Source organism: Phoca vitulina, unplaced genomic scaffold, assembly GCF_004348235.1.
Source record: "Phoca vitulina isolate PV1807 unplaced genomic scaffold, GSC_HSeal_1.0 scaffold21, whole genome shotgun sequence".
Classification (NCBI taxonomy): Eukaryota; Metazoa; Chordata; class Mammalia; order Carnivora; family Phocidae; genus Phoca; species Phoca vitulina.
In genome coordinates this window covers 27,329,711-27,348,798 of record NW_022589724.1, presented here as the reverse complement: position 1 = coordinate 27,348,798, position 19,088 = coordinate 27,329,711, and the positions used below count along the sequence as shown (strand labels likewise).

General features: G+C 55.6%; 1 protein-coding gene across 1 annotated transcript; it reads left to right on the top strand.

The window, feature by feature from the left end:
* Positions 1-916: 916 nt before the first annotated feature.
* Positions 917-11,127, top strand: PTGES (prostaglandin E synthase). Its single transcript, XM_032418722.1, has 3 exons — positions 917-1,118; positions 4,634-4,716; positions 10,574-11,127. Exons 1-3 carry the CDS (start codon positions 990-992, stop codon positions 10,821-10,823), a joined length of 462 nt encoding a protein of 153 aa, XP_032274613.1. The 5' UTR covers positions 917-989; the 3' UTR covers positions 10,824-11,127.
* Positions 11,128-19,088: the final 7,961 nt, after the last annotated feature.

The following is a 19,088-nucleotide window of genomic DNA, read 5'->3' as shown; positions in this document are numbered from 1 at the left end:
TCTAGTTTGGTGTGCTGGCTGTAACCAATCACCCCACATTTCATGGCTTAAAACAACACCAATTTATTATCTTAGAGTTCTGGAGGCCAGCAGTCCAAAACCAATGTCAGTGGGCAAAAAGTCAAGGTATGCCAAGGCTGGTTTCTTCTGGAAGCTTTAGGGGAGAATTTGTTTCCCGGTCCTTTCCAGCTTCTAGAGGTCACCTGCATCCTTTGGGTCATGGCCCTCCTCCCCTTCATCTTCGAAGCCAGCAATATAGCTTCTCCTCTCCTCTCCTCTCTGACCTCTGTTCCTGTCTTTCCATCTTTTCTCCCTACTGCCTCTGTCTTAGGAGGACCCTTGTGACTGAATTGGATTCACCCAGATAATCTAGGATGATCTCTCCTAGGATCTCTCAAGATCCTAACTTAATCCCATCTGCAAAGTCCCTTTTGTCAGGTGTGGTAACATAATCCCAGGTCCTGGGGATTGGGGAGTGGACATCTTTGGGGGGCCAGTATTCAACCTACTACAAAAAAGCAAAGTCAATGGAGGTATGGCTGTGGTTCAAAGGTCCAGGCTGAGAGTGGGGGCAGATGGCTCAGTTCTCATGCCCACCACCTGCCCTGACCCTCTGGGAAATGGGCATAAATCAGCAGTGTCTGCCACCTGTGGAGGTCCTGCCAGGCGCCCAGCTTTGTCACCCCCCCCCCCAGAAGGCAGACATTGCCATACACCCCCATTTTACAGATGAGGAAACAGATTAGAACATGTTTAAGGATTTGCCGGGGAGGAGCGTCTGGGGCCGGAGGCTGGGCCGGGGACACCTCTCAGCCCTCTGCTTCTCCCAGCATCTGGGGGCAGAAGCTGCCTCTGCAGCTGGGAGTGGGCGGGTGCTGAGTGCAGACAGGCCTCCTGCCGGCTCTCCCCGCCTCCTCCAGCTCCCGCCCGGAGACACAGCCACACACCGGCTCTGCCCGTCTTCCCCGGAGCTCCCGCCGCCCACCGAGATGCCTCCCCCTGCCCTGGCGTTGGTGAGTGGCCAGGCGCTCCCAGCTTTCCTGCTCTGTGGCACACTGCTGGTCATCAAGATGTACGTGGTGGCTGTCATCACGGGCCAAGTGAGACTTCGGAAGAAGGTATGCTGCCCAGGACCCCCGCTCCCCACATCCCCGCGTGACCCCCGCATCCCCACCTGCGCTCTCTCTCGCTGCCCTGCTGGGAAGGTGTGGGGCTGGGAAACTTGGCCAAGGTGTTTTCAGGGCCAGAGTGTGAGGCACCCGGGGACCTGGGGGCCTCTCCCAGTCCTTCGGGAGGGCAGGGCCTGCACCTTCTTGTCCTCTGTTTTAAGAGCATTTGCTCACTTTCTGGGCCACCAGGTGGGGTTCTGGCTGTGAGTGCTACTGTGTCCGCTGGTGTCTCAGAGAAGCAGGTCGCAGAGGGTGGAGCGAGACAGCATAAAGCCTCCACTGGACCTGGCGCCCTCCAGCACAGGAGATCTGATATTTGGGTATTTGGGTGGAGTGAGAACTAGCGACACAGGAGTCCGAGAAACCCTTAAGTGGAAATTCCCAACTCACTGGCAAGGGCGCTTACAAAGCCGCTGCAGCCTCAAGGGGGCCAGGTCTCGGCCGGGCTTCATTGGAATTTTCTTTCCGTTTTAAAGGTTTTATCTCTTTATCTGAGAGAGAGGGGGAGAAAGAGAGAGAGAGAATGAGCGGTGGGGAGGGGCAGAGGGAGTGGGAGAAGCAGACTCCCTGCCGAGCAGAGAGCCAGCCGAGGGCTCCATCCCAGGACCCCGAGATCACAACCCGAGCCAAAGTCAGCTGCTCAACCAACTAAGCCACCCAGGCGCCCCTCCATTGGAATTTTCAAGGAGGAATTTCCCCCACTAATCCAAGTCCCAGAGCCAAAACAACAATACAGAGGCTGAGATGTGAGCTCGGGTGAGCCGGTGGGCGGGACGACCCATTCAGAACAGCTTCGCATTCTCGGGCCAAGCTGCCCGGCTGTCCTGTTACTCAGTAGAGGAACCATTTCCAGAAACTGTGCCCCTTTGTCCCCCTTTGTCCAGTTCAAAAGCAAGGCAAGGCTAGCTCTGGCATCGCGGGGTGGGGAGGTGGACACCGGGGCTCCGGGATCTTGCTGGGGAGTCAGACTCAGCCCCGGGCGCAGGTGCACGCCGGGTTGAAAGCAGAGCAGCTCCAGAGGCACGAGCACCCGGACGGTCCCTGCCGTCCCCCTCTTAGTCCAACCTGGATGGGGATACAGGCGCCCAGCGGGGACCGCTGCATGCACCCATGGAGTCCCTCCGTGGAGCTGAGCATTTAATCCCCAAATGACTCTGGGGGAGGAGGTGGGAACTCCTTGTTTTCCAGGTGAGGAGACATTCATTACCTGTGAAGGCCACATGGAGGGGTTGAACCAGGGGTGGGGGATGGTGTCTGGCTCCACAACCTGCCCTGGGGGGACAGAGTTCTCAACAGCGGGGTGGAGGCTTCCAGAGCATCCCTTTTAATGTGACTTCAGGGATAGAAAGAGATAAACCCGAGAGTGCCCTTCTCCCTGGTCAGTGGGGAGGAGCCGAGAAAGCAAGCCTCCCTCGAGAAAGCAAGCCTCCCTCGGGCTGTCCCCAGAGGCTCCTTACTACATCTGGGAGCTTCCCTCCGGTTTCTGCTTTGGTATTCTGTCGACCAGGAAAAAAGCCCAGGAGCCACACCTTGGGAAGGGGATGGATGTGGGCCTCTGGCTCCTCCACCCACCAGCTTTGGACATCGGGCAAGTCCGGGAGCTCAGTTTCCTCATCTGTAAACGGGGGATAGGGTAGTGCCAGGAGAATGCAGTACCGGGCGCAGGACGAACGTTTCACCAATGTTAGTTCTCGTTAACTTACTAACAGTTGAGGGCAGAAACCACACTCATTCGTGGGAGAGCATCCAGGGGCCTGCCCCCTGTCCCAGATGGAGGTAGCACTCCCGCTTCCGACCCAGGGGCTCGTCCTTCTGTGCCTGCATGGCAGCTGGCTCTAATTCTGTCTTTAGGAGTGAGCAACCCCATGGACCCCGAACTCCAAGAACAGCTCCCCACAAGATGCTAGGACTCCCTTCAAAGGGTCCCTGGACCCTGTGCCGAGCCATCCGAATTGGTGATTCCATGACTGAAGGGCCCGTGGAGAGGAATTCCTGGGCGTGGGGCTCTGATCCTGACCACGGCAGGCCTCCGGCCTGGGCCGCCTTCCCTTCTGGGGTGGGGCGGGGGCAGCCCCAGCAGGCAGGCCAAAGCAGTGGCCGGGGGCAGAGGTCACCAGGGCTCAGGAGTCAGACCCTTGTTGGATGAGCACGTTAAAAAGCCTACTGCTGAGATCCAGGTTCTCTGTGGGGTTGGTGGGGTTGGTGGGGCTGGCTTGCAAGAGGCACGTGAGTGCGGGGCATGGGCCTCCAGTTCTCCCCTTCACTCTTCACATAGGAAATGAGCTCCCTTTGATCCAGAATTCACAGAGGAGGGAGCTGAGGCTCAGGGAAGTTAATAAACATGCAGCTAGGGGCACCTGGGTGGTTCAGTTGTTTGAGCATCTGACTCTTGATTTTGGCTCAGGTCATGATCTCAGAGTGAGATCGAGCCCCACCTTGGGCTCCATGCTCAGTGGGGAGTCTGCTTGGGATTCTCTCTCTCTCTCTCCCCCCCCCCCACCGCTCCTTCCCCCACCCCCATGCACACACGCACACTCCTTCGCTTTCTCTCAAATAAATAAATCTTTAAACAAAATGTGTAGCTAGTCAGTGCAGAACTGGGATTCTCTGCCCTCGACTAGCAGACCCTCTCATTGCTCTTAGTTCAAAGTCCAAATTCTTAGAGTGCCTCCAGGACCCTTCATCTTGGGCCTCTGCCCCTTGTTCTCTATATTCCAGCCACACTGATTTTCTGTTCTTCAAACATGCCCATCTTCTGACCCCGGGGCCTTTGCACGTGCTGTTCTGTATATCTTCAATGCTATTTCTCCAACCCTCCCTTTGTCTGGTTAATGCTGTTGCATCCTTCAAACCTCAGCTTTAATGTCCCTGCCCCAAAGAAGCTTTCTCTGACCCCCAGACTTGGTCAGGTCTCCTATGACCATTCTCAAGGCCAACCTTGTCTCTTCTCTTTTTTAACCCTCACCACCTGGTCTCCCCTGGTTCATAGGCAATTCCCCAATCCAGACTGTGAACTTCCCAAGAGTGGGGGCAGGATGGCCTTTGCCTTAGTCTGTTCTGGCTGCTATAACATACCCTGGACTGGGGGGCTTACAAACGACAGATTGATTTCTCACAGTCCTGGAGTCTGGGAAGTCCCACGACCAAGGTGCCTGCAAATTCGGAGTCTGGTGAGGGCCCGCTTCTGGTTCACAGATGGCTGTCTTCTCATTCTGTCCTTGGCAAAAGGGGCAAGGGAGCTTTCTGGGGGCTCTCTTTTAATGGGCATGAATCCCATTCGCAAGGGCTCCACCCCTATGACCTAATCACCCCCGAAGGCCCCACCTCCTAATGCCATCATCTTTCAACATATGAGTTTGCGGAGCACACAAATGTTCAGTCTGTAGCAGGCTTGCTCGTGGCGAGGGCCAGCGCTGGGCACGCAGCAGGAGCTCCAGTGGTCATTCCTGGCGGATATATTCCAGGCTTTTGCCAACCCCGAGGACGCCCTGAGACACGGAGGCCTCCAGTACTGCCGGAGTGACCAGGACGTGGATCGCTGCCTCAGGCAAGTACTGCTGGGCCTCGACCTGGCCACGGTCTCCCCCTCCAGGCCTGGCTCTGAGCAGCGGGACCTGGGGGACACCCAGAGGACCCAGGTCTTCTGCCTACCTGATCCCCTCAGACAGTTCTCATTTACTCATTGATCCAATACATGCCCATGACTCAGGATTCCAGAGTTGGAGAAGGCTGCTCGGTGAGAAGGCCGTCTACCCCTGGCCTCTGAGCTCCAGGCCCTACCCCGCTCCGCTATCTGGGGGCGAATGACGGAGTTCGCCCCGATCTCTCCATCTTCCCAGGGACGCGTCCTGCACTGACAGATGGGTACTTTTTCCTTTTTGCCCCAAAAAGGTCACCCTTCACACCCTGGTCCATTCACGGGGATTGCTAACCATCAGCTCACAGCGGGGTCTCGCCCACTGGCTCAGCGCTGTAGGATTTAGGCCGTTCTCAGTTATGAACAGAGCGCATCCAAACCTCTCGCATTGCCTTCGCGTGTATGTGTGAGCAAAACCGCAGGATGCATTTGAGCGGGGTAAGGAATATTGCTGAATGGTGCACAAATCTCCTCTCACCACTGGTGTGGGAGAGGTCTCGCCTGCCCCTGCCACCTCCTAGCTTCCCCTTTGGAGGGGTACACCGCCAAGGCAATGGGCGAAGATCTATGTCACGTTTTGGTTTTCCTTTGCATTTCTTTTTTTTTTTAATTCGGAGTGAAGTCGAACACCACTTTGTACGCCTAGCATCCCCCAGTCGATCAAAAACAATTTTCCTCATTATAGAAGTCAGAACTCCTGACCATTGCAGACAGTTTGGGTCCTGTTGCAAACCCCCAGAGGGAAAAGAGAGACCTGTCCCGATTCTAATCCCAGCTGACATCTAACACTGTTTCCATCCAGTTCCTCTTTGTCAATGTTTTCCATAAAATTAGGTATGCGTCGTATACCCAATTTGGAGTTGTGAGATTTTTTTTTTTCAGTTAACATTATTTGGTGAGCATTTTCCAGGTCAGTAAATGTTACTCAAGAAATGGGTCTTTAGAAACGGGTGTGTAAAAATCCCATTGGAGACTCAGTGTTAATTTCACATCACCAATCTGGATGGTCCATTTTTGGCAGTTTGCTCTAGTTCACACCAGCGGGCTGGAGAGTGAGGAGGCAGCATTTCCGGGGACAGGGACCGTTGGCAGAGTTGGGAGGAGAAGTGGGAGGATGGGTAGCTGCACAGGAGGGAGACCAGAGACAAACACTCACATAGCTCTCAGTGCATTCCCGTGCCTCACGGGCAGAGATGGGTGGGATGCCGTGGCATGAATAATAGAGATTTTTTTATTGAAAGAGAGTGGTTTTTTTTTTCCTTTTAGTTGTCTTGGCCATTGAAAATAATTACATACTTGTGGTTTTAAAAAATTACAGAAATGTGTAAAGTAAATGTAGGAAGTAAAATTCTTTGCTGTTCCACCCTTTTTTTTTAATTAGAGAGAGAGAGAGACAGAAGACAAGCAGGGGGCCCTGGGGCAGAGGGAGAGGGAGAAGCAGACTCCCCGCTGAGCAGGGAGCCAGATGACCCTGGGATCATGACCTGAGCTGAAGGCAGACGTCCAGCCAACTGAGCCACCCAGGCGCCCCTGTTCCACCCTTTCTAATATAACAACAGTGTGTAGTACTTCATAAGAGGTCCAGCCATCCATCCACCCGACATGTAATGAGCACCTACTGTATGCAAGGCGTTGTGCTAAGCGCCGGTTGTACCTTAGTGGACCAAAGCCTTACCCATGCACGAATCCATCCTGGTGACCCATATCCCGCCCTCCCCCTGGTGGGCTTGACTCTCCTGGGCAGGGGAGAAGGACCCGAGTAGTTGAGGGGTGTGCCTAGCTTCTCACAGCGCTCGGGGTTCTATGTAGCAAAGCTTACTTGTGACATTGGTTACATAGCTTTCCAACCCTTGGTTTCTTTTCGGTGGCTGTAACCAAGCCAGGGAGAGACAACAGACCCGTGGTGCCAAGAGGTTTCCACCTACCCAGTATGAGTTTTCCTTCTGATCAAAGTGACCCACTATCTATAGCAGTGATGCTCAGATGGCTGGAATTCAATTCAGCACTTCTTGAGCACCTCTTATCAAATAATGTTTTATATCCACTCAGCAAGTGTTTGTTGGTGGGGGGAACCTGCTGCATAATGGTATTCACTGGGGACTTACCATGCCAGACTTGGGGGTTCCTGGGGCTCCCCCTCCCCCTCCTCCTGACTTCACGTAACATCGTGGCAACTCGAAGGGGCAGAGCACCACACAGCCGGTCACCCACTACCGGAGAACTGGCTGGAACCTGAGGGGGACAGGCCCTGGAAGCAAAAGTTAAGTTAAACATTAGACGAGAGTTTATGGCGCAGTTAGGGTCACCCTTCCGCACAAACAGGAAAGCCCTTAGGTCTTGGTTCTTGGAGGAGAAGTCGGCCTTGCACATTAGCAATGCACCAGAGCTGTAACAAGAGCCCAGCCCTGGGAGAAGTCAAGAACCAGATTTCGAGGGAAACGATGAAACCCAGCCACTTTCTTCAGTGATACCTATCCGAGTCTCCTGGCAATGTGTATTTGGGCCCAATCCTGAGTCTGTATACGAAACTGCAGGGAGGAAATATCTGCGTGGCCCTGAAGAAGGGAGACACCTGACCTACGCTTTGGCAATGTTTCTACTTGGAGTGTGCAGCCCCAATCCCACTGAACCAGTTTGTCAGGCGATTGGTCCCCAAATCGCAGCCCTAGAAATCCCTTAGACATCGTCCAATGCATTCATTTTGCATTTTGTGGATGGGGCCCCGAGGCCCAGGAGCGAGTTAGCCGCGTGTAGAACCACAGGCTCTTGCCCGGGGACAGGAGATGGGGGGCGTTGAGGGGGGTGTCAGCCGGGAGGCTGGCAAAGCTGAGAGGCTGAGATGCTGGTGATGACCACGAGGCAACGAGGAAGGCCCTCGGGGACAGCAGTGTTCCGAGCACGTTGTAGACGCCAACTCCCCGGGCCCCCAACAACCTCCCCAGCAGGTTGAAGGCAGAGCCGGTTTGCCCAGGCCCTCTGAGCCCGGGCTCTGCAGGAATGTGATTTTACTCCACCTTATACCTGCCTTTGAGATTGAGCAACCATGAGCCCTGCATTCATCGACACGGCCTGTGTGGGCGGCGGGGAGGGCCGGGGAAGAGGACAGACCGCAGCTGTCCCTGCCAGGTGCCTCGGGGTACCCCCGGGGCTCCCTCTTCCTACCTTCCGGTGGCGCAACATCTGGAGGGGGGAGGGGCGCCCTGGTGCCGCTGGAAGTCCCAACAAGTCCAGTCTAGCAGCAGGGATTGGCTTAGCGTGACTTCTATGTGAAAAAGTGGTTATTATTGGAATGACACGTTTTGCCCAAGCGTCTCTCTGGTACGTGACTCCTTCCATGTCTGTGAGTGCATATCCGTGCCCGAGGGAGGGGAAGCGGTTTTCTTGCCTCACCTTTGATTTCCCCACAGCTCCCTGCCCTTGGCACCACTTGCAGCTTCGTGGGGGCACCCCGCTGTGGTTTGAGACCTACCCAAGGGAGGCGGGAGGATGGCTGGGCCAGTGCCAGGGACTGAGAGTCAGAGCCTCAGGGCTTTCTTAGCCCCCAGCCACCTTTCCCCCCTCACTGGTGACCCTGGGGCCCTCTGACCCATCCCCCCGGGGCTGGAGCTAGGAGGCGGGCTCAGCCCCACTGCTTGGTTTTCTGGGGGGACTGTGCAGAGCGGGGGGGCCCCCACCTGCTGTCAACCTTGCCCATCCTACCCTCCTCCACCCTGCTCCCCCTCATCTGCTCTTTGGGGTTTGGCCGATGACTCTCTTAACAACTCTCTGAAAACTAACTCACTCGTCAGTGAATGCATCCTTTTAAGAAAAATGAGTGAATGGGATTTGTCTGCTAGTGAGGCTTTTCTGGAAACTTTGAGATAAAAAGTGTGACGAAAATGTTCATCCAGGTGGGTCATCTGTGGTAGGCAGACCACATTCTGGGACACACGGACTTCATTTAAAGTAGGTTTTCAAAGGGTGTCCCTCCCATAGTGTATGGGGGGGTGTTGGGATGCCAAGCCCCATTTCCATAGGGTAGAGCAGTCCCCTCCCTCTTTCGTACCTCACAAGTAAGCTAAGGGACTTGCTTGATCGGGGAGCGGGAGTGGCCCCCCAGCCCGGTGAGACCTGCCCTGTGCAGACTTGCTTTCCCCGAGGCAGGCTCCCATGGTGGAGATTTAGGAGAAAAGGAGTGCTCATGTTCGCTCCAGGATGTGGGGACAGATGCCAACTGCTGTGTCTTGAGTTTGGCCTAAGGAAGATCCAGGCCCCCTGGCTTAGCGGAAACTTCTATCCACTCAGACCGAATTCCAGGCCCCATACCCCACCTCACAGGACCCCTCTCCTGCTCCCATCCTGCCTCGCTCCCTCGCATGCCACCACATTCCAGACACACGGGTCACTTAACTGTGCCTCGAACACCCTATGCTCATCCCCACCTTTGCACTTGCCAATCTTGCTCCCTGGAAAGTTCTTCCCCTGTAGGGGCGGCCTGTGGATGACCCCTTATCGTTCAGACTTTGGTGCAAATGTCTCCACCCCAGTCACAAGGCAGAGACCCCTGCGGCCCCGGGCTGCCAATGAAGGCCTCCCCCCTGCCCTGCGCAGCCCACCTGATTCCCTAAGTCCCAGGCCAGCCCTTGCCCTGGGCTCCTTGCAAGTGGGAGGGAAGAGGAGGACTGTGGCGGGGCCCCGCACACAGGAGCTGCTGGGCCCGGGCACAGCATTGGTGAGACGCCTTCCAGCTGGAAGGGCCTGGAGAAGGGGCTTTAGTTCCAGCCAAGTCCTCATGCCTCAACACACGTGGCTTGGCCTTGGGGGAGGTCACAGCACCAGTGCTGGGATCTTGTTTATTCTTCGAACATGCCATCAGTCGCTGGCTCAGTCTCTAATTTACTGGACTTGCCCTTCCCACCTCTCCCCAAGGAAGCTGCCCATTAGCGGGAGTCATGGAAAATGTGAACCAACTCTTAGCGGAAGTGGATGAGTTTTGTTTCTTGGTTATTTATTTATGGTGGGGGTTGTATACAGCCCTTCCACTCGTCCCCCCTGCCCCCTGCCCCCCTGCCCCCCTGCACCACCACACTTACTCACACACTTGATCATTTTAAACAAAACACAACAAAAAGGAAGCAGGATAGCATGGATGAAATGAAGCGCTTCACTGGTGTCCAGTGATGGGTCGGCTCCAGTGAGCGGATGTAGCTCTGTTATTATGGTCTTGAAAAGGGAAGGAGGGTTTGCTGGGGTTTAGGGGCAGAATAAGACAGTTAGGCAAGGGTTTCAGGCCCACGCTCTAGCCCACGCTACTCAGGAGGGCCCAAGCACCTGCATTCAGAAGGAGGGTGGCCTCAGAGAAGCCTGCCCTGGTGGTAAAGGGCACAGGTTCGAGTCTGACCTAGGCCTCACCCCGGCTCTCAACCCCTCAGAGCCCCACTTTTCCTACCTGGTGTCCAAGGCCAGAGGGGGAGAGGGTGGGGCGTGCGGCCGGGGCCCAGTCCTGGAGAGCGCTGGGGCTTGGCAAGACCCCCCAGCCAGCTGCCTGTGGTGGTGGTTGGTCCGTACGACGTGGGGCCTCCTCTCCTCAGCTGCTGACAGGCGCCGGCTTGGACCTGCTGCCTCTCCTGCCTCTGTGGTGTTTCTTTGTCCTGGCCGTGAATGGACTTGAGCCTGGCACCCTGAGACAGTCCTCCTGTGGTGGGGGGCCTTTCAGGGCAGGGGGCCCCAGCCTCCACCACACGGTCAGTGCTGACCCCCGGCTGACCGCCCGCCCTTGTCTTCCCAGAGCCCACCGGAACGACATGGAGACCATCTACCCCTTCCTGTTCCTGGGCTTCGTTTACTCCGTCCTGGGGCCTGACCCCTTCATCGCCCGGATGCACTTCCTCGTCTTCTTCCTGGGCCGCGTGGTGCACACCGTGGCCTACCTGGGCAAGCTGCGGGCGCCCACCCGCTCCCTGGCCTACACCGTGGCCCAGCTCCCCTGCGCCTCCATGGCCCTGCAGATCGTGTGGGAAGCAGCCCGCCACCTGTGACCGGCAGCGGAATCCTCAGCCACCAGACCACTGGCCACGAGCCGCGGTGACTGTACCTGGGGGACTGGGCGTCCCTTGGAGATGGCGATAGGCCCCGGGGACCTGGCTTCTTGGCAACCGGCTGAACATGGGATTCTGGGCATCGTGGGCCTGTGTGTGTTTGCATAAGCGTGTCCACACACACGTGTGTGTGTGCCCCTTGGATTTCTGGGGGAAGTGGCTAATTGGACCATGTAGAAATGTCAAGATTGATAGAAAATCCTTCCACTCAAATACCAGAGCATTAAAAACCACATTCCTTCTTCATCGCTAAGAGTGACAGGAGACTCAGTCCAGGTTCCTAAACTAAACAACGCTCCAGATCCAGGGCTATAATAAATGCAGATTTCTTAGACCCACCCCAGAGAGTCTGGTTCAGCTAGTTCAGAGGGGGGGCCCTGGGCATCTGCTTTTGTAAAAAGCTCCCCCGTGTCCCACTGATGGCAGGGCCTGGGAATCCCTGCCAGTTCCCTCTAGAAGCAGGGCCCAGGATAGGTTAGGGTTGATTTTGCAATTTAGTGAGGTTGGGGTGAGATTATGTTCCTTTATGTCTGGTCGACACTCCTGGGCTCAGTCCTCATTCCTTTACTGGACTGTCTTCTAAGTGAAAGTGCCAATAGGAGGGGCCCCCAGGACAGTTCGCTTTTCTTCCTGAGGAGTTAGTCTCTCCTAAAGGCTGTCAAGCAAGGACAATGGGGCTTGAAGGACCAACCACTAAAAGGAACTTTCTGGCTCCTTCAGTATCTGCAAGGTTTGAAAACCACAACTGTGCATCCCAATGGGGAGTCTGTGTGTGTGTCTCCTAGACTCTTGTTCTGAGATATGTGTGGTTTTCATCATTAAATGGAGTGTCTGTCCAGCTTGGCCCACCACCCTGCAACATCTTGGCTGCCCATTCCTGGGGTCCACCTCCCCCACCCAGGTCGGTCATTTTGGCTGGACAGTTTTATTGGAGTTGGGGGGGGCGCAAAATGACAGGACATGGTCTCTGGCAAACACACAAACGTACCCCCATCGGGGTGTTAAGCCTTGCAGCAAGCAAGCTGCTCGGACCCCCAGCTGCCGCCTCCCTCGGGTGGGTAACATGGTCTATCAACTCCATTTTTACAGATGAGGACATTGAGGCTCCGCGGGAGGGGGCGCACCTGAAGCGCGGGGCCAGCTCTGCATCCGGCCTGTCAGCCTCTGAAACCCTGCTCTAACCACTGTCCCCTACTGCCTCGCTTCCCCTAACCACCACCCCTTCTCCCCAGGATCTGGGGAAGCCCCTGGGCACATCTCCCAACAGCCTGCAGCCCCTGAGCTTCTGCCCGCGGGGGCTGATGGACCTGCTGGGTGGGGGCCTCATGGGGGCTCAAGGGACTCCCGGCGTCACTAGAAATCCCCGGCTAGCCCCTGCCCCCCGCGCTCCGTGCGCAGAGCTGGGAGTGGATAACACTGCCCCCTGGTGGCGAGATGAGCGTCTATTCTCAGGCGGCCGCCGCGCGTCTGGAACGGAGAGGGCACCACCAGGGATGGAGAGAGCCTGCTGTTTGCTAAGCCTTGGTTGGGCGCGGTACTGACCATCTTTTTTCACTTGATCATTAAACCAGTCCCAGGAGGGAGACATTTCTGCTTGTTGAGGAGGGAAGTAAGGCTCAGAGAGGAGGAGTCACTTGCTCAACGTCCCCGAGCTGGGATTTGGTTAAGGCCAGAGGAGCAGACCCAGTATGTGTTTTTATATTGTAATATTTTCCCTCCTGGGGAAAGAGGGGCTGAGGGGGCACAGTGCCAGCGCGGAGCCGGGCGAGGAGCGCATCTGACGGGAACCTTGTGAACCCAGGACCTGCGTGAAGGGGGTGGCCCCGTGGAGCCCCTGTGCCTTGTCCCACCATTCATCCATCTCTGTGGAATCCCCTTGGATGCGGTGCGGGGCCGGGGGCAGCAACTGTGTGTGGGGACAGCGGGACAACAGTGAACCCCAAGTGCCAGCACCCTAATGGGGGAAATGGGGCAGTGGGGGGGGTCTTCCAGGGGGAGGCAGCAACTCACCTGAGAATGGAGGTAAGACGGATTTGTTTTAGGGGGAATATCCAAGCTGACGAAATTGAGGGGCAAAGCTGAGCAGAGCTCAGTCTCCTGGGGTCTGGTGGCTGGGAAGTGGAGGGTGGAGGGGTATGGGAATGGAGGGAGGGTGGGGGGATGAGGGGAGGGGGGAGTTGGAGGGGTGGGGGGGGAGGGAAGAGCTGGGGATGGAGGGGAGATGGGAGGGGGAGGAGAGGAGGGGTGAAGGGAGCTGAGGGGTGGAAGGAAAAAGAGTGAGGGGAGGTGAGTGAGGGAAGGTGGGAGGTGGAGGGGAGATAAAGGGGTTGGGGATGTGTGGGGAATGAGGCTAAAGGTCAGCAGCAGTGGGGGTCATCTGAGGCTTTGGGGCCATGTTGGGGACATTAGAGGGGGATCAGTGTAGTTGGGTCTGTGTCCTAAGAGGGTCTCTGAGAAAGCCAGCAAAGTGGGGTTGACAGCCAGGCAGTGGCCCTTGCTCCCCGAGTGCCATGGACAGTACCCTGCCTGTCGCCCAGGAGCGGGAGGGCCCAGGGGAGAGGCGGGTGTGAGCAGAGAGCAGGGAGGGGCCCACCCAGGGTGCTGTCGGGGCAGCTGGTGGAGCTGCAGGGTTTTGCAGGGGAAAAGGATGCCCAAGGGCCTGTTCTGCTCCTGTCCCCTGGGCGGACGCAGTCCAGGATGGGGGGAGGGCTGGGAACGGCCTCCTGTCAGCAGCTCCCGCCTCGGCTGCACACCAGGCCCAGGGAGGCCAGCACCTGTTTCCTAGCAGGCGAGACAAGCCGGGCAGGGTCCCCGAGAGTGGACCACATCTGCTGAGCTGGCCAGAGGTGCTGAGTGCGAGTTGTTGTCCTGCCCTGGTCTCTGCAATCCACACGCCTGCCACCAGCCCAGCCTGACTGGGGCCCGCTCTCGGGCGCTGCCTCCTCCCTCCTGACCCAGGGTTGGGGGTGGTGTGAAGTGTGGGCAGGGGGCAAGGGCTTTGGAGGAAGCCCAGGACAGGTGGTGGCTTGTGGTCTCTGTCCCTGAGGGCACCTGCCAGGAACTCCTGGGGCTCCCTCGTCTGGTGGATTTCTTGGTTCAAGGCTTCCAAGAGCTTGCCTGGTGTGAGAGGGACCTAGACGCACAGGCAAGTGTCGAGAGGGCAAGGAAGCCTCATTTCACAGTCCTGGAGGTGGGGACAGGATCTGGGGACCCCCTGCAGAAGCAGAGCCCAATTCCCACAGGACCCACAGAAGCCTCCGTGTGTGTGTGTGTGTGTGTGTGTGTGTGTGTGTGTGTCCCCAGGAGGCCACTGCCCTCCGGAACAGGCTTCCAGGCTGGCCAGGGCAGACAGACCGACCCCTTCTAATTCTGAGCCAGCTGGGCCTCAGGTAGTCACAGAAGAGGGGGTGTCTGTCTGGCAGGGGGAATCCAGCCAGGCTTCCCAGGAGAGGTATCCTTTGATTTGGAACCTGAAAGGGGAATGGGTTGTTGTTGTTGTTTTTAAACTGTTAATTATATGTATGAGGAAGGGTCAATGTCGAAGGTTTAGAAACTCCAGAAAAGCTCAAAGAAGAAAATAAACACCTTCCATACCCTCAGCCCACAGGGGCCGCCCTGCCTCACGCTCCGGGCGCTCCGAGACACTCATTTGTGCCCTTGGCCGTGGGGGCTGGGTCAATACAGCCGCTTCCCATCTGGATCCCAACATCTATGCTGGGCCCCCACGGTGCACTCCCCACCCAGAGCCGGAGGCTTCTGCATGGCTTCCAGCCCCCTCCGAAGGAGGCCGTGTTCTCAAGAGGCTGGCATCTTCTTTTTTTTTTTAAAGATTTTATTTATTTGACAGAGAGAGACGCAGCGAGAGAGGGAACACAAGCAGGGGGAGTGGGAGAGGGAGAAGCAGGCTTCCCGCGGAGCAGGGAGCCCGATGCGGGGCTCGATCCCAGGACCCCGGGATCAGGACCCGAGCCGAAGGCAGACGCTTAACCAACTGAGCCACCCAGGCGCCCCGAGGCTGGCATCTTCTTGATCTCCTTCACTGTTGGTCTCTTCCTCTAGACTGTGCCCCTCTGGGAGTCAGGGGTTTGGGTCCCTGCTGTGCCCTTGTCCCCAGGTCTTGGAAGAGAACCTGGCTCCTAGGACGTCTCTATGAAGTGAATGAATTGTGTGTAAAATGAATGTGTGTGTGTGCATGTGTACATATAACAAAGAGATCGGGACTCGGGAGGGCTTTTATCCGGCATGGCATTCCGCGACAAAAAGTGTTTGTGAAGGGTTTCTCGGCACAGGGGAGACAGATGTGGTGGCATCAGGGCTCACGGGCTTGCAGCCAACAGGTCAGACCGGCTTTTTTGTCATCGCTCGAGATTTTCCTTAACGGCACCTCGGCACTTCCTCCCGGGGCTCTCGGTGGTCAATAACATGAATTTTAACAGCCTCCTGGTATTCCATCATCCTGGATAACCTCATCATTTATTTAATCGGCCCTTACTGTTGGAGAAATTAATTTTCCAGGCTGCGTCAGCATGAGCGATGCCTTCATGGGCATCTTCGAACAGAAACCTCTGTGCACGTCCGTTTCTTGAAAGTACATTTCTAGAAGTAGAATGACTGAGTGAAAGGCACGTGTTTAAGGTTTGTGGTCTATATTGTCCTCCAAAAAGATGGTTCCAATTTGGATGGGATTTTAAAAAGAGTTTTGTCAAGTTTTCGTACCCGAGTCGGAAAATACCAGAGACCACCCACAATCCCACGTCCCTGAGAAAATCACTGTTCACATTATGGTTTATTACTTTCCAGATCTTCTTACAATGCATATTACGTATATGCATATTATATATAATAGGCATAATATATTTATGTATCTATGCATATTAGATACATATAATATGTATTTAAATACATATAATATTTATATGTATTTAACATGCATAGATACATATATACTATATATCAGTGTGTGTGTGTGTGTATCTCCAAAAGAGACTGTGAGGTAGGTCATGTTTCTTCACCTCTGCTCCTTGGAGGGCCTGCCACGTGGCCACCCACAGGACAAAGGTCGCTCTTCTCGGTATCTGTGCCGGCCAAGAAGATTCTGAGTAGCTTTACTTTTTAAAAGTGTGAATTATGCAAATAAGAGGGGTTTTCTTCCCATTTCCAAATATAAAATTATAACATTGAATTCTTCTTTTTCAAACTACACACAACTCCCCCAGACATGCGGAGCTATCTGCTGACTGTCGAGAATTTGGCTTTGTTTTTTAAAAAGTTGACACAATATTGTAACCCTTGTTGGAATGCATGTTCAAGGCCACAGGGGAACAGCCTGAGGAAGGAGCGTGGCAGGGAGAAGGGACTGTCTGGAGGGATTATCTGGAGAGTCTGGGGCAGGGGGCAAGGGGGGGGTTGAGGCTGGACAGGGCGAGCCAGGCCAGGTGGTGGAGCCTCAAACAGCTGGCCTGGGTGATGGAATGTTGCCGAGAGAGCCCTAAGGAGCCACAGAAGGCTTTATACGGGGGGAGGGGGGGCGGTGGGGGGGAACATGATCAAGGATGGGTTTTAGGGCAAGAAATCTGCCAGCTTGTGCAGAATGGCCTGGAAGGAGGTAGGATGGGAGGATTTCCCGGGGGGTGGAAATAATTTGAGCAAAGGCTTCGTGTCTCCTCTGTAATGGGTCGGGGGTTGTTGGGTGCGCCATGGGCAGAAGAAGGCCAAGCTCAAGGTGGATGGCCAAGCTCCGTCTCCACCTGTATTCGTTTGCTATGCCGTGTAACAAGCTGCCACAGACTTAGCAGCTTAAAACAACACCCACTCGTGATCTTACAGTTTCTAGAGGGCAGGACATGATCTTACAGTTTCTAGAGGGCAGGAGTCAGGGCATAGCCTGACTGGGTCCTCTGCTCAGGGTCTCACCAGGCTGCAGTCAAAGAGGCCTTTGGGCTGAGGCCTCACCTGGAGTTCAGCGTCCTGTCAAGCTCATTCAGATTTTGGGCAGAGCCGAGTTCCATGCAGTTGGTTGTAAGACTGAGGCCCTCTGCTGTGGGGGCCACCCCTCCACAGGCAGTTCCCAACAGGGCTGTTGGGCTATAAAGGCCGGCAGGCAGGAGAGCACCTCTGTGCTCTGAGTCCCTTCTTTCAGGGAAGACCTGACTCTCCTTTAGAGGGCTCACCTGCTTAGGTCAGGCCCACCCAGGATAATCAATCTCCCTTTCGATCAAGTCAAGTCAGCTGATTAGGGACCTTAATTAAATCGGCTAACTTCTTTCATTCTTGGTGAGGAGCGAGTCAGAGTTTCCATCCACACTCACACAAGGAGAGGGGACTACCCCGGGGTGAGAATTGCAAGGCCATTTTAGAATACTGCCTAGTACCCCACCTGTCCTCTGAGGACTCCTTCTGATCTCCAGGTGCCCACTCCTGACCCCCCATATCTCAAGCTCAGTCCTTCTACGGTGTGAACTAAGGGTTAAGAAGCTCTCAAACACACTCTTTGCAATATGGAAAAGAGTTACTGATGACCACAAAGCTTCAGGACCTGCGGGACTGGGGGGGGCGGGGTCATAGGCAGTGGAGGACTGCTCTGGAAGGGGGCCGCTCCCTCACAAGGGACACAGCAGGGTGCAAGCACATTTTCTATCTCTAAAGAGCTCTTTATGCAGTTGTGACTACTGCATTGACCTGCTCATTCTGTTTCTCTCTTAGGTTATTAGCCACAGGACAGAAAACACCCAGACAAGCGGATTGCAAGCCACGATGAACGTTTAAATTATAATATTTACCTTTGGGTTTGTGTCCTTCCCAGAGTTTTTACATTGCAGGGATGAAATGTGTGCTAAACAGCTCAGCACACACTGGTTTTCCAATCCCCACCCCCACCCCCCATGTTGGATTCCTTCTCGGAAGTGGGGTTTCGAGATGGAGTTACTGGTGACAGCATGTGAACGTTCTCATGACTGTTGGGACAATTTCCGGAAGGCTTGTGCCAATGATGTTTACGCTGTGACCCCTGCTGGTGATTTGGAATTTGCTTGTCTTTCGAGAGAAGGCTGGGTCAGGCGCCGGTTGGAGCCCTGATGGTCACCCAGCTCTGTGCCCAGCAGTGACCACACAGCGCCCCCCAGGGGCGGGTGACAGAGGTGCAGGGGCTGGGCACTGAGGGGCCCCTGAACAGCGTGTGCTGGGTTCTCCGGGCAGGAGACATGCTCTTGCACCCCAGGACGGGAGTATTCTGACTTCCTCCAACTCTACTCTGTGCCCCCAACCGTAAACACCAAAGTGCCCATTTATAGAAGGTAACTCTGTGCCCACAATCCCATGAGTTGGCTTCAGTTCTTATTACCTGTTGTTAGCCCCATTTTACAGAGGAGGAAACTGAGGCTCGCAGAAGTGCCTCGCCCGAGATAAAACCGGTCTTTACCTCCTAGGTTTTGGGTTTTGCGAGAGCCCAGACTGCCTTTTCTCTTTCTTTCAATCACGTTCTTTTATTTCAAACAAACAAACAAAAAAATAGAAGCAAAGGCACGCAGTGTCCTCTCCCAAGCCTGCTTGGCCACATGGGCAGAGGGAGTCAAAGAGAGAAAGATTCCAAGTTCTCCCAGCCCGGGACAGGGCCTTGGGTACCTTATCCTCATGGAAATTTCTATCCCGGGACGAGTGCCCAGGGGGCTGCCCACGCAGCTCTGCAATTAGGGGGACACTTGCGACAGCCTGTTACAGGGAGGGCTGCCGTGCCCCCCCCCTCGGCTCCCTGGAGCAGCACGTGTAAACGATTAAGCCGGTTTGTTTTCTCTGGCGTGCTTGGGAGGAAGTGCCATTGCCATCCTTGTGGCCCAATGGCAGGGCCGGCGCCTCCATGGGAAACAGGCCCCCAGCTTTTTCTGAAGCTGGTGTTCTTGGGACCTGCCTTCTCGGTCCCAACTTCCACCCAGTGTGACCCCATCTCTGCTGCGGGCCACCCCAACCTGACGATGCTTCATGGCACCCTCCCTTTGGATGAGAAATCTGAGCGCTGGAGCTCTGGCCGGTGACTGGGCTGGCCTGTTGCTTGCTTTCAGTTCAGTGCTTCTGGGGAGGAAAGAGGCCTGCCTGCCTGGCTGCCAGGAGGGCACAGCTCTGGCCACCCCGTGGGCCATCGGCCTTCGCTGATGCAGATTCCTGGGGTGGGGGGGAAATGGTAAACCCCTCATGAGGGAGGAGGCTGCTCGG